We start from the raw sequence: 13,928 nt of genomic DNA on the forward strand, positions 1-13,928 counted from the left end.
TGATAAGAATTTTTTGTGCAAACCACACATTCCAACCCAAACACCAGGAGCAATCCCCTTTATGTGGGCACACTGTTGCATGAACTGTTCCAAACGGGTTTAGGCTATTCAAGATACAGAATTTTCATTTTCGGTTCTTTGAGGTGAAATTTGTGCTCGCACTATGCACTTCCACTGAAATACCAAAGGACAACTGAGAAAAAAGATTACAGCAAACTAAGTATTTAACAGTTGGCTGAGGTAAGTCTCAAGGAGAGGACTGAGACATATGAGTGATTTCTGATCTGACTTCTCAGACGTTCAAGGACACCATAAGATACAGATGTTCGATTCTCTTATCACTCTTGTGGCACAACTTGTACACCAAATAAACAAAATAGACCAGCGCATGCATTGGGTATTATAGGCAGAGTTCACCAACAACTAGCTTGTAAAAACTTCTGGAGCTTTTTCAGAATAAAATATTACACAGTGTGTAGTGACTGGCAATATATGTCTACATGAAATAAATGAATATTAAACAAGCAAAATGCTGAGAGCTGCCAACAGAACTGTATGGGTTAATAGGTGGTTTTTAGAAAGCCTTTTCAGACAAAGCCTCTGAGGTTATTGTGTTATCTCATGAATCAGTCAGTAAAATGTTTTGCCAATGAATGTAAGGAAGTTTAAAGCTGTTGGCTTTTGCCTACCGTACCAAGATCAGTCTTAAGATCTGTTGGCAGACTTAACTTTCTTGATCCTTTAACTGAAACAACAGAAAAAGGAGAAAGGCAGTTGTTAACAAGTAAGAAAGAAAAAAGAGTGAGGGAAAACAACATGCCATCTTCTGGTTAAAACCATGTTGCAAATTTGTAGCACTTTTAATCAGCATATAAAGGTAGAATTATGGTTTAAATATTTTCATTCACACCATTCAGCAAAATAAATGCAATTGTACAAAGAAGAAGTGGAAAAAACCCACTACTCCAGCTGTCAAGGAGTGAATGGTGTTTTACACAGCTTTGGCTGTGTGGTGCAATATCTTACCTTGTGGTGGTGACAGGAATGATAAAAAGAAACCACAAATGAGGTTAAGGCAAATATTGCAAATGCTGGCTATGCAGCGTATCACAAATATTTAAACACCTGCAAATCAATTTAATAAGAGGGTGCAATGAAATTATGAGATCTGATGACATCATACCTCAAGATACCATTTGAAAAAGAGGGCATATTGTACAGGTTACAGAGACAGAACATACTGTTGTAATATTATGGAAAGGAAGACAGATTGCACAGAAACGAAATACAGCAGCTTCAGGACATAATGTGGTGTTATCTAATCATCAAAATATTGCACTCAATTTAGTCAAGGTTTAATTATTTGTTGTGTTCCAATTATGCAAGAAAATGGTAATTTTGCTTCTGTTCAAAAATGTTTTCATTTCCTCATGCACGAGCACATTTTCAAACGAACACCAGAGAACTGAAATGAAGCATGTCTTGTAGCAGTCAAAACGGCATTAAATTTATCAGAAGAATGCCTTAAGAAATCTTTTATTAATTATTCAGAAGACTTAATTTCCAATTTGGTTATTTCATTTTTTATTCATTATTTTTTTCACATGGTTTTCTGGCTTTTACCCCTTACCCATGCTGCCTGTTATTAGAAGAGAACAATCAAATACTTGTAAGCTAACTATTATACTTCTAAAGAAAGTCCCACATGTTAAGTACCACAGTGACAGGAACATATGAATAAGGAACAAATAAGGACCAAATTCTTTGTAATTTGTATTTAGTAAGCTTTTAGGTCAGAAGGATGCCCAGAACAGACACTTACTCACAAAATCCCTTAAAATATTTCTGCTGTATTCTTTTGCAAAGTCTGCAATGTGGCAGAATTAAATATCAGCCAGCACCTATGTTAGACGTTTTTCTCTTCAGGGATGAGTAGGGGAACCCACGAGGCTCTTGAGCAGTATTCTACTTTCAGTAGAACCAGCACAGTCCTCCCAGTAACCCATCTGTAGCCATCACTTTAATTCAGGACATGGTGAAGAGATCTCTCCAGATCAGCCTGGCATCAAAAATACACACCCCCAACACTACCACATAAAAATTCTCTAATTTGGGTACCAAGTGTTAGGCACCGATGTCCATTTTAGGCACTCACACAAAGAGCAGTTTGATTTTCAGAACAGCCTTTAAAAAACCATTCCATTTATCTGAGCAGCTGTCAAATACTCTTTCAGACTGTGAATGGGAGGATGCTGCTCCAGAAAATCAGTGCTCTGCTATAAAGAAGCATCACACATGATATAATCTCCTTTTGGGGGAAGGACAACATCTGGCCTAACTAGCCCTCTAAAAAAGGATAAGCAATTCATAAGAAAAACTGTAGGACACTTTACTAACAGACTAGGATTTAGAAGAGAATATTTCAGAGCTATAAAAACTAGCTGCATTTAACACCAAAGAGCTTCATTAGTGCTGTCATCAGGCAGGCTTTGAGCTCTGAAAATTGGTAGTCTAACCTCTTCTATTTCTAGGTTACAGGTGTTTGTGTACAGCAGGAATTATGTATCTTGTGTTGTGTGCCACAGCTGTTCCCAAATTGTGATACACGTCTGAACTGCAAGAAATAGCTCCCAGCTATTTTTGTGCAAGCTCATACAGCACATGCAAAGTTTGGATTTTCTGTTTCCTCTGGAGTCAACACAGGCTTGGTTTGGGAGCTGCCACAGCTGTTGCATGACAATTGCACACTCTTCACATGGCAATCACATGGCTGGACACTGATGCACTAGGACACAGCACAGATCAGTTGACAGACCACATACTTGAGGGTAAAAACAACAAAAGAAGCTGGTTGCTTTCATGCTTTACTGTGATTAAAGCTGTCTAAATTAATTTTTAAAACTGACTTTTAACTATTAATAGTATCCACATTCTGTTCAGTTTATGTAACCTGTTTTTAGTACCTAAATCATGCATGTTTTACTCTCTTTACATTTATTATAAAGGAGGATCACACATGTAAGCCTATCTTGCTGACAAAGAGCTTTTGAAAACCAGTTTAATTTGAGAATGGAGTATAAAGGCTCAAGAGGCCAGCAGAGTTGTCTGCTATCATTATTTGTTTATATTCACACTGGAGACAGCCAGCAGAAATTGTGATGCTACAGCATAAGGCACGACAGCCCCTACCCAAAAGAGCTTAAAAGTGTTAAGAGTCAAATTACTCAGCTGTGGGATGAGAAAGAGTTACTAGGTACAGTCTAGCAGCCAGCTAAGCTTAGCACACAGGTCTTCTGACCTGACAACATCCTGCTCCACAGCCATATGGTTCCTATCAGTCTTTCAAGGAAAACACCAAGGCACAACCAACAGACAAACGTGCGCTCGCAGCTCCGGCATTCAGCGCTGGGTTTCCCTCAGCTGTTACAGCAGCCCTGTGGTCACAGATTTTCATATTGTTCGATAGGAAGGTGACTTCGTACAGGTCTTTTTCTACTAAGGAGCTTCTGCCTGACTAACACCCTGAAATACCAGTCCCAGTCACTGCCTAAAGCCCCCTTGAACCCTGAGCCGTGCACCACTGGCTGCACAAGGGCCCAAACCCAGGTCCCCAGCTCACAGTGCTCCCTGTTCCTTGCTAATCCCTACACACATGTCCCTTCTCAAGAACTTAAGCACGAATTCACCTGTTCAGAAACTCCCTTGCTTATGGGAAATAATGATAAAATGCACCTTGTATCCACACTGCTGAAGCTAATCTCCAATTATGGTCTTCTGACTAGTTAACATTCTTTTTAATTTAATATAGGTAAGTAGAAATGGTTATGCAGTGTCATCAGAAAGTAAGTTTCAAAATAAATACATTCCATGTTTTACAGACACACAAAATGTTTTGGAACGTTTACTTTCCAAGTTGTTTTCCAGAAGAATATAATTTTCAAATGGAGTCAAATCTCTTCAGCTACTCTGAAGTTACCCACAAGTTAAAAAAGAGAATGACTGTTAAGAAATTTAGTAATATTCTTGAAAGAAAGCTATTTTAAAAACACTTTGCATAGGGAAGTGGGAGTTTGGCATGGCACAGGCCTAATCCCAGCAGCTTTAACCAGTGAAAGGAATAAGGATAGAAGCACTTGGAAATCAGAGTACATATAAAAACTTGTAATCTTGCCATTAGGGACCTGTCCCAAAGCTCACGGGAATCAGTTGTGGAAATCTTTACACAGCCTTCTCTAAGCTTCAAAGTCTTAAAAGCATTTTGGATGCAAGCCCCCAATATAAAGGTGATTTCTTAAGAAAAAAAACACAAATCCATTTTCATTTTAGAACAAATATTCAATAAGTCACTCTCTTATACACAGACTGAAGAAATTCTTTCCTTCTGGTCTTTGAAAGGAATCTAAACTGTCCAATTGCATCTCACACAACAAATGAGCTATCAAAGTTGTATTTGCCTGTGCTCACAGTGTATTCCCATCTATACACTTCAATATTAAGCTCCATATAAATGTTTGAAACAGTAATGGACATACCTAATTATATATATATTATATACTATGTTCCTAAGAGTCCCTCAATAAGTTTACCTAATGAGATGATAAAAATAAAGGCAAAATGTACTGGAATGATTACTGTTCTGTAATACATTACACAGTAATTAACTCAAGCATTTGATATAGCACCACTTCCATGACGAGTGCTTTAGAGCTACTGAGCTCTCGTATGCCACGACAGAATTAAAGTACCACAAAGCCCTCCTGACCCCCAAACCATAAACAAAAATGAAAACACAGTTTGAAAGAACGTGGCATGCAGGAGTAAGAATAAGATATTCTGAGGCTTTTGGTTTTAAGCCACCAAATACCATGATATGGCATGCCTTGCTGCATTACTGTTCTCATGAGACGTGTTTTATATAGGTTAAGTGTTTGTGGTTTTTTAAAGTTCTTTTGTTCCACAATTTTTACCAGTGTTATTCCATACATATTACTACATCCAGAATACATTTACAGTGGAAATTGCCACCTCTCAGATATTCAAAAATAAGGAGAATCTTTCAAATGGCTTTATTAACTTCTTTTCCTTTCTAATGTTGGAAGTGCATCACTATCATGTTTAAATATTAGTTTAATGAAACAAGGTACCGGTGGTTAAGGAAGATTATTCCTCTCCTCTGCCTACGACTCTTGAAAGGCAAGGTTGGTATTTCTTCACTTGCTGCTACCCTCTGTGTGGCACTGTGCATTTCAGAAAACTTTTAATCAAATGGTTTAATTTTATGTTCTGTTCTAAATGGTGTTCAGAACTGGAATCTGATTTTTCAATTACATCATCTGCAAAGTCATGTTTTAGTAAGTAGTACAGGAGGAACATCTGAGAAGACAGTCTTGTGAAACAAGTTAAATATTACTTAATGAAGAAGTAGGATTTGTACTGAATTATGTACCAGTCCTGCATGTGAAATAAGGAGTACTCTTCAGCCCTGAGTCTCTTGCTCAGTGCTCCAACACTCATATCAATGATAGAACACACAGATCCCTAATTCTGTTTTGAGGCAGGGAGAAGAGAAACAACAAAGTTGAATTACTGAGTTGACCTAGGTTGTCTCTGCAGAAGTTTAGTCAGAGGTTAAAACATTGACAAGCACTAGGATGTTACAGGCAAAATGAATTTTTCATGGAAACAGAGATAGTTCAAGCAGTCTAAGCAATGTTCAACATTAGACCAAGAAATGGGGAGGCAGGAGATTTTTCAAGTCCTCCAAGAAGCCTTTGCCAACACTGCTCTTATGGCCTGATTGGAATGGAAATCTGACTAAGCTGCTAACGGCGATCTTAGATGTAGAACTTCTCACGTCTACGTTAGCAATTAGTGTGCCTCAGGGATTCTTCCTAGGCATTGTCTTGGGAGTCTCAAAGCACGCACGTGAGCACAGCAATGTTGTTCCTCAAATCATTGCCCTTTTGATGGAGCTAAGGATGAAGATGCTCACCACTGTGCCATCATGAGTGCAGTGTTTGCCATCTAGACTCGTGTCCTCCAGCAGTTTGCACTTTGTTTGTGTATTAAGCATACTCAGGCCCAGTACCTGGCATGAATGTCCCTGCTGGATGAAGAACTGATGCTGACATGCTCTGGCAACCAGAATGAATTGCCACAAATCAAACTCCATTCTGCTGTCTCTGTGACCATATGTAGCCATACCCAGCAGGCCCTCCTCCACTGGGCAGCAACTTGAATCGCTTCACCCAGCAGTTCAAATGTTCTTCCTGTTTTTGCTAAATTTCTGAAGGATCAAGTCTTGGTCTGTTTTCAGCAGAGGCATGTGGTCACTGGTTTTACAAACACAAAGATCACAGGGCTCTTACGGAACCCAGCACACTTTCATTGTGGAGCTTGTGTGCCATGGACTTCAAACAGATAAAGGCAAGACTGGAAGTAGAAGGATCCTGCCTGACAAATTCCTAAGTAGGTAGCTGTGCTCTGTGAGCAAGAAACATTAGTCAGTGAGAAGGCTGGTGTCAGTGTTAAGGTTGTGCTGGTAAGCACAGGATTAGTTCCACTCCCAAGTTTTGGAGGGTGCAGTTTTGATGTCACTTATTCCAGCTGACTAGGTTGGATTCTGCCCCATTTTACAGCAGGTATGCAGGAGCAATATTAATTATATTTTGCATTAATTTATAAAAATAATTAATATCAGTCACAGTAGAAGAAACTTCTTGTTTTAAAAAGCAGTTCTAATAATAGTTACTTCCTACAAAACTGCACCTGATTTCACATTTAAAAAATATAAATATAGCTTGGAAAACAACATGAAAGTGCTAAAATAGGAAAGATCCATAAATATGCTATGTTTTCCCCGCTGAATATCTCCAAAACAGAAAAAAGCAGAATAAATTTTGGAGCAAATAATCTTAGATTTATCTAAGAGAGCTATTTTTGAGCACCAGCAGAATGAAAAATTGAAGTTAACTGCAGAAAAAGTAAAGTGTTATAGGAGACACTCATCATTATAAAACTAAGAATATGCACATATGGTTACCAAATCAGTCATCTCTTAGCTTTTACTGAAAAGAAAAGGAAAGGTTTTAGCTCATTTCTGAAGAGAAAAGGGAAAAGTTGAATCTCAGTGAGCCACACAATAAATTATCTAATTATAACTGAGCTACCAAATGTTTTAGTTTAAAGCCTATATCATGAGTTTCTGAGGCCCTGCTCAAGTGTTTGAGCTCCTAGTTTTATACCGATATTATTAGAGCCTATTTCACTTTGATATTTCCACATCTACAGATTTTGGGTTGCAAACAGTACAAGGAAATACATATTTTGAAGCAGCTGTTTTGTTTTAGTTCTTGGTATGTCAGGGAAACACTTTTATTAGTTTCTGCTTTTTATAAATTACTAATTAGTGGCCTCCATTCAAGATTAATGTATCCTCTTATTATGACATGGAATACATGAAACAATAACAGGGAATTTGAACAGCATACTTGTGGGAATTTGTTACCATAACTAAGGGGGAAAAACTATCTATCTATACTTACCAAACTACAAGGAAAAGAAATGTGATATGCATACCACAAGCCAAATGAATGTATCACAGCTACACCTCCTTATTTTCCATAACATTTAAAAGTCAGCTACTAGAAAACAGCTCTTAGCAACAATCTTTAAGACAGTGAACTCACACTAAAGAGATCAATGTAGACTTGGCACTTGCAGAAAAAGTCTCTAGGAATGAGATGAATTCCACCTTCTGAAGGACTATGGGTAAAATGGGAAACATCTATAAATTTTTGTGTGGCCAAGATTTCCCTGCCAGGTCACAGCTGGCTGATAAGCAAATATTTTTATTTGAGGTTCTGCTTTCATTGCAAATCACATAACTTAGGCACTGGTAGGTTCTAATGATTAAAATTTACCATCTCCATATTGCTGTTTTTCAAATAAATTCTCCATGTACACATTTGCATGATATATACATACAGAATTATAAGGACTCCCTGCTGTAAAGAAAACTTAGTCTTTTAAGAAAACAGAGAAACAAGCTTCTTATAGGAGGTTATAGGAATATACCTGCATGATCCTGTTACTTCAAATGTTTTCATACTGTTCACTTCAAGATGCACCACGTACATTTAAGTTTTCCTTAAGGAAACAGACTTAGGATTTTACTGTGCTATGTAATAAGCACTTCTCCAGTAATTTCTTCTCTTTGGAACTATGCACTTTGCTTCTTAGGGATTAATGAAACACAGTGATGCATGACATGAATGGCTTATACAGACTGCAGGAAGAGAAGCCAATCACCTTTACCTGAAGTGGGAGACTTGCAACGCTCTAGCTCCAGGGAAACTGGACTGTCACTGAGTTCAGTCAGGCCTGAAAAAACGGAGTTAAAGAGTTAAGTTACAATCTAACAGGGCATGCTTCAACTTTCTTGGTCGATGATATTCTGCACTTTAAAGTCAATTTGGAGAAAGGAATGGTGTGAAATGAGAGGGAAATAATCTATTTCAGATAAGTGCAGTTATCAGGCTGTCACTGCAGCAATTTAGGCTTGGTAAAAAAAAAAAAAAATTAAAAAATCACACCTCTTGTTAACTCAAATTTGTTTTCCAAGTGCCTCGGGATAGAAAAGAGTGACTGTACCTAACAAAAGAAAACAAGTAAGTATAGTTTAAAATTTAAAAGTCTGTGATATGACTCAATCTCATTCATCCCTGTCAAACTGATGTGGAAACAACTCTGTGCTTTCAACTGCTGCATAATGCAGGGAGGAAATCTTAAAAGAGAGAAGAAAGAAATAAAATTACCGCTACTGTGAAATATTAGAACTTTCATATGAATTCACACAAGACAGGTCATTTTAAAGGACATAGAAGGATTGATCTTGCTGGCTGAGTACCACACAGAATTTTTTGACTAAATACTTCTTCGTACATTGTTTATAAATATATGTGAGGAACTCCATCTACAAGGAAGGCAGCACCAAGAAAAGAAATCCTAGTCTATATTGCATAAACTTGTTCCTGTGAGCAAACTAAGATCCATCTTTGGCACAGGTCAAATGTATAAGTTCAAACATGCCTTTTGGCATGGTAGGGAGGGAAAGTCTGAGCTCATGCTATCCTTTACCAACTGTTGAGAGGGTGAGCTGGCATGGCCACACCTATTCAAATGCATCCTTTGTATGCATCCTGTAATGCCTTTGGCTAACCCTTGTTATAAGGAGCTCTGACACCCCATGCCAGGGGCTACGTGGGACTGACTGGCAGCCTTGCCCAGACATTCACGTGCCAGCAAGGTGGACTCACAGCACTCAGGTCAGAGCCCACAGTCAGGTGTACACTACTGTATTTACAGTATTGATACTGCATTTACACACACTCTGCTTCTGCTGCATCCTGAGAACCAAACATCCTACAAGAACCTTTCAGTATGCTTTGAAAGGGCACCACGGCTCCTGTAAGATTACATGCTATAATTTTTGTTGCTTCTAGACTCTCAGGCCCAGAGACCCTCACCATTAAAATTCATATACACTCTTGTTTTGAAAAATTCTGCTACCACCCAGTCACCAGTGCTGCTCTCTTAGCATTAACACCAGTGGAATCTTAATGTAGGTACTGACAACTTTATTACAATGTAATTCTGAACTGCTAAAAGAACTGGGGAGGATCCAGAACCCCAGCCAGCTGAACAAAAAAAGCTCCTAACACTACTGAAGATGCAGGAGCACAGGAATAATCCTGAGATCCCTCTGGAAAACCAGCAGTATTGATCTAGTCTGTTAAATCAGTATTAACAATATACTTGCTCCTGACTTAAGAAACAAGAACTGCCAAACTAGATATTACTGTTGAAAACCAAAGATTTTATTATTTTGAGAAACGCACTTGAATCTCTAACTTAGAATCTGTGGTAAAATGTTATATTTCAATCAATTGTGAGTTCAGTCACTTTTAATGTTATGAGAATATTCAGAAATGGTAATCATTTAGGGAGCCTCTCTAGTACAGCTTTCTTATAGCAAATCTTGACTCTACTTGAACCCAAGGTTTCTCTATGTACCTAGAGTTTTGGGACAGAATTGATTTTTGCTGCAGAACTCTCTGGAAGGTGCAGTGGGAGCAATTTTGGCACATTTGCATAGCATCAGAGGCCTTGGATAAATAAAATACTATACTGTTTCTTTTGTAAATGCATTATTTGAGATATTAAAGTATTAACACCTTGGCTATGATGTTCTAAACACTGTATAATTAATACTAGTGTTGGATACAATATCAAATCCCAGGTCAGATTTTGCTTCTAAATAGTTTGGAGATATTTTTTAATATGGAGTTCATAAAAACAGTATTACATCTCAATACAAATTATGGTGCTATGGACTTAAATGCGAAAACCACCAAACTGCACCACCCAAGAGCAACTGCTGTAGGAAAACCACAACTTCCTCATGTTTGGCACACTTTTGCAACATAAAACACCAAAGATACATTTCATGTTATGGTATTAAAGAATGCTGAACACATGAACTTCTCTACAACCCTTGACTTGCTGTCAAGCCACTGTCACCCCCAGCAGTGACCACCTACAGATGCTTTTAAAGAAGAAGCGTAATATATCCCCACGTGAGATGTAAGTGGTACCATGTACCCTGCACAAGAGCATTGGCTTAATCTCACTTAGATTTGCTTAAGCACTTCCATTTGCAGATTTTCTCCTGCCATAAATCTTTCTTTCTTTGAAATATTATAATGAGTTCTGCTCGTTACGCACCCATTTATCCAAAGTCTCTTTTAAATCTTGCTAAATTCTAAATTCTGAAGATGTTGTAAGGCAATGAATTGTTCAATCATCATTCATTGAAAAGGATAAACACATATCCATCACTTTTTATGTGTTACCTTTGATTCTACTAAATGTTTCCCTTTGAGATAAGAAAGGGAGCTCTCAAGCTTTTCCTTGTACTACTGCTCATTTTTTACTGTCATTTCCTTTTTAAGGAAACCAAACTAAATATTTTCAATAATTTACCATGTATAAATATTTCCATGGACCTCAGCTTCCCCCAGATGTCTGAGAAACTACAACAGCTACTGAAGCTAGATTAAAAAAATATTTTCACTTTCCATTTTGAAGTTCTGTGGGCAGTTTGTGCCCCAAGATATTTTAGCTATTTTTAGCTCCCCAAAACCACCACCCCAGCAAATTTTAAGCCCACCTAGAGCAAGAGGAACATAGCAGTAAAAACAAAAGCAAAAACCTGAGACTGGCAATGTGAACAACCACCTGAGAGAAGAAATACCCATGACATTATAAAGAAATTGTCTTTGATCTGAGAAAATCATAAACGTGTAAATAGTGCAAGATGTAAGTACATCACATAAGGCATTAAAACAGTTTTAAAGACATATCCTATGGATACTTTTCTAAGTTTACTGTGATTTTCATTTCCTCTTTATTAAAGGACTAAAACCCATAGTGTCTACTATGAGGTAACAACTTTAATGAACTCATAATTTAAAATTATGTTTGAAATTTGAAATTTCTATCTGTATATTTGAATTATTCAGACTGATCATTTACTCTAAAGCACCCGAAGCCATCACATCTTTGCCTATAAATAGATTATAAATAAATTATCATAAACATTCACAAGCCAATAAAATAAGTAAGCTCGGTGTTATCTTAATCCATCTTCACACTGAATTACCATACTATGTTTTCTTTATGTTTATACATCTATATATATATATCTATGCATGCATTCTTTGGAAATTAGTTAGTTCAGAATATAGCAGTTGACTTAAAACTCAACCTATATTAGCTTCTTAGGTGTGACTTAAAGTGTCGAATACTGATATACAGTGACTCACAGCAAAGATTTTTCTGTGTCCTCCTGTCAGACCAAGGGTACTTTTGCTCACCCCCTCTCAAGGGACTCGCCTGAAGGAGGAACAAACACTTCTCACTGAAAAGTCTTCATTATGAAAATTATTTTGCCATGTATCAGCATCCTTTGGAGTTGACAACACTTTGGACGCTTCATAAAGACTATTTTCTTGTTCTACCAACAGATGGTATGAATTTCTAGTAGGAGATGCAAATTCCTTTTGCATCATTTTGGTATTTTTATATTCTGCTGCAGACATTACCCCTCTAGATGCAGTAAATGTACTTGTTTTAATATTTGAATGCATGTTACCCAAAATCAGGTAATAACATGTAGTACGACTTGATTTCAATTGAAGAAGAAAAACCAAACAACAACCAACCAACCACATATGGACGTCCCAGACTGAAATACCAACACTTTGTTTCTCTGACCCAGTATTTGAAGAGATTATTTTGTTTAAACATGGCAGTAATTAAATATATATATATCCCTAATGATTCATAAATACACATCTGTAACATGGATTTCTTCCATCCATGTTAAGAGTCGTAATCCTGTCTTTCTAAAATCTACTCAGGAGCGTCCAAATATGAGCTTAACATCGCCAAGATGAACTCTGCTTTTTTTTGGTGCTAAAGTCTCCTCTTTACTACACCAACAGAGCTATCAGCATCACTGTCTTCTCTGACACTCTAATCCATAATATTGGTTACATCTTTGAATATCACATTTTAACTTTCTTATTCAGGCTGGATATTAAATTGCATTGTCTCTTCCTGCAAATCACCTCTGAAATGACCAACAAAAATCTAACTATCTTGCTCATTGATAATCTCTTCTTTGGCTTCAGTGCCTACAAGTCCTATTCTCTCAAACTGATGCACGTGAAATTATCTTCCTGGTTCATCACTTAATCAAATCAACTACTCATATATCTTCCCATTAGCTTCTCATTGATACAACCCTTAAAGCTTTAGACCTAATGCTTATGTTACCACTACTGCTCCTGCTTTTGTCATAATAATATCAGCTTTGATTGCACAACTTCCAAAAATAATTTACTTTTCCAATCATCATCCCTTATGAGAGAAGATAAACTTGTAAGCAAAATCCAAAATCCTCTCTTAATACCTCACTTAAACTTCATCTCTCAGATAAGAGATGTAAGAAAGCACAACTTGAGAATGACTTAGCAAGATATTTTCAGTCTATGACAGATTCTGGTCCTGTTCTTGATCTTACTGCTTGGTGCATCTTTCAGATCATACAATATACACGCCTGTGTAAGTATCAAAGGACAAAAGCAAGAACCAAATAATTTTTGTGGAAAGAAATCAAGCTGTTCATGATCTTGCCTAAAACTCAGACTCATACCTCATAGGAAGATTTTGCAGACTTTTCCAGCTCTGGGGATGAAGATGGAAACAAGAGAATACATTTTCAGCTATGAAAGACTCTATGGTCTATGTTTGTAATTCTGAATGAAAACACTGGTAATTTTTGGGCTTAGAATTTATTAACTTTTTAGAGGGGGGAAAAACCCCCAAACCATTGACTGCTGTGTGTCTCTCAGGCTCTCTGTTACAAACTTGACATTGGCAAGACCAGACTAACAGACTAAGATATCGTACACCAAACCTTTTTATGGAGTGCTGAATTTGTAACTGGACTAATCTTTTAACTAAACAGACCATATTTTATGAGCTATTATGAAATAAAGTCATAGAAATCAGCCGAGAGGGATGGAACAGAATGCGTTCTGCAAGTGTACGACTGTATTTCAATAGCTACATAACTTCGTATTTATGAGAGATAACAGAATAACTGCCACTCCTTTATCTTGCCTATACTGAATATTTAACATAAAATTGCCTATCCCTTTGTTCTGTGAAAAATACTTTAAAAAGAGGCATCCTAGAGACCTAATTACATATAAGCACTGCAGTTAATTAAGATACGTATGGCTCATCTCTTGAACAGTCATTTTTGAAAAATTAATTATAGCTTTGTTCACTGCATTCTG

General features: G+C 37.2%; 1 protein-coding gene across 1 annotated transcript in view; it reads right to left on the minus strand.

Annotated features, from left to right (window-relative positions):
* STXBP5L (syntaxin binding protein 5 like) overlaps positions 1-13,928 on the minus strand; it is a 189,720-nt gene that overhangs the window by 34,830 nt on the left and 140,962 nt on the right. Inside the window, 2 exon segments of the mRNA XM_019283778.3 lie at positions 695-745; positions 8,317-8,382. Coding sequence (XP_019139323.2) covers positions 695-745; positions 8,317-8,382 — 117 coding nt within the window.

Source organism: Corvus cornix, chromosome 1, assembly GCF_000738735.6.
Source record: "Corvus cornix cornix isolate S_Up_H32 chromosome 1, ASM73873v5, whole genome shotgun sequence".
Taxonomy (NCBI): domain Eukaryota; kingdom Metazoa; phylum Chordata; class Aves; order Passeriformes; family Corvidae; genus Corvus; species Corvus cornix.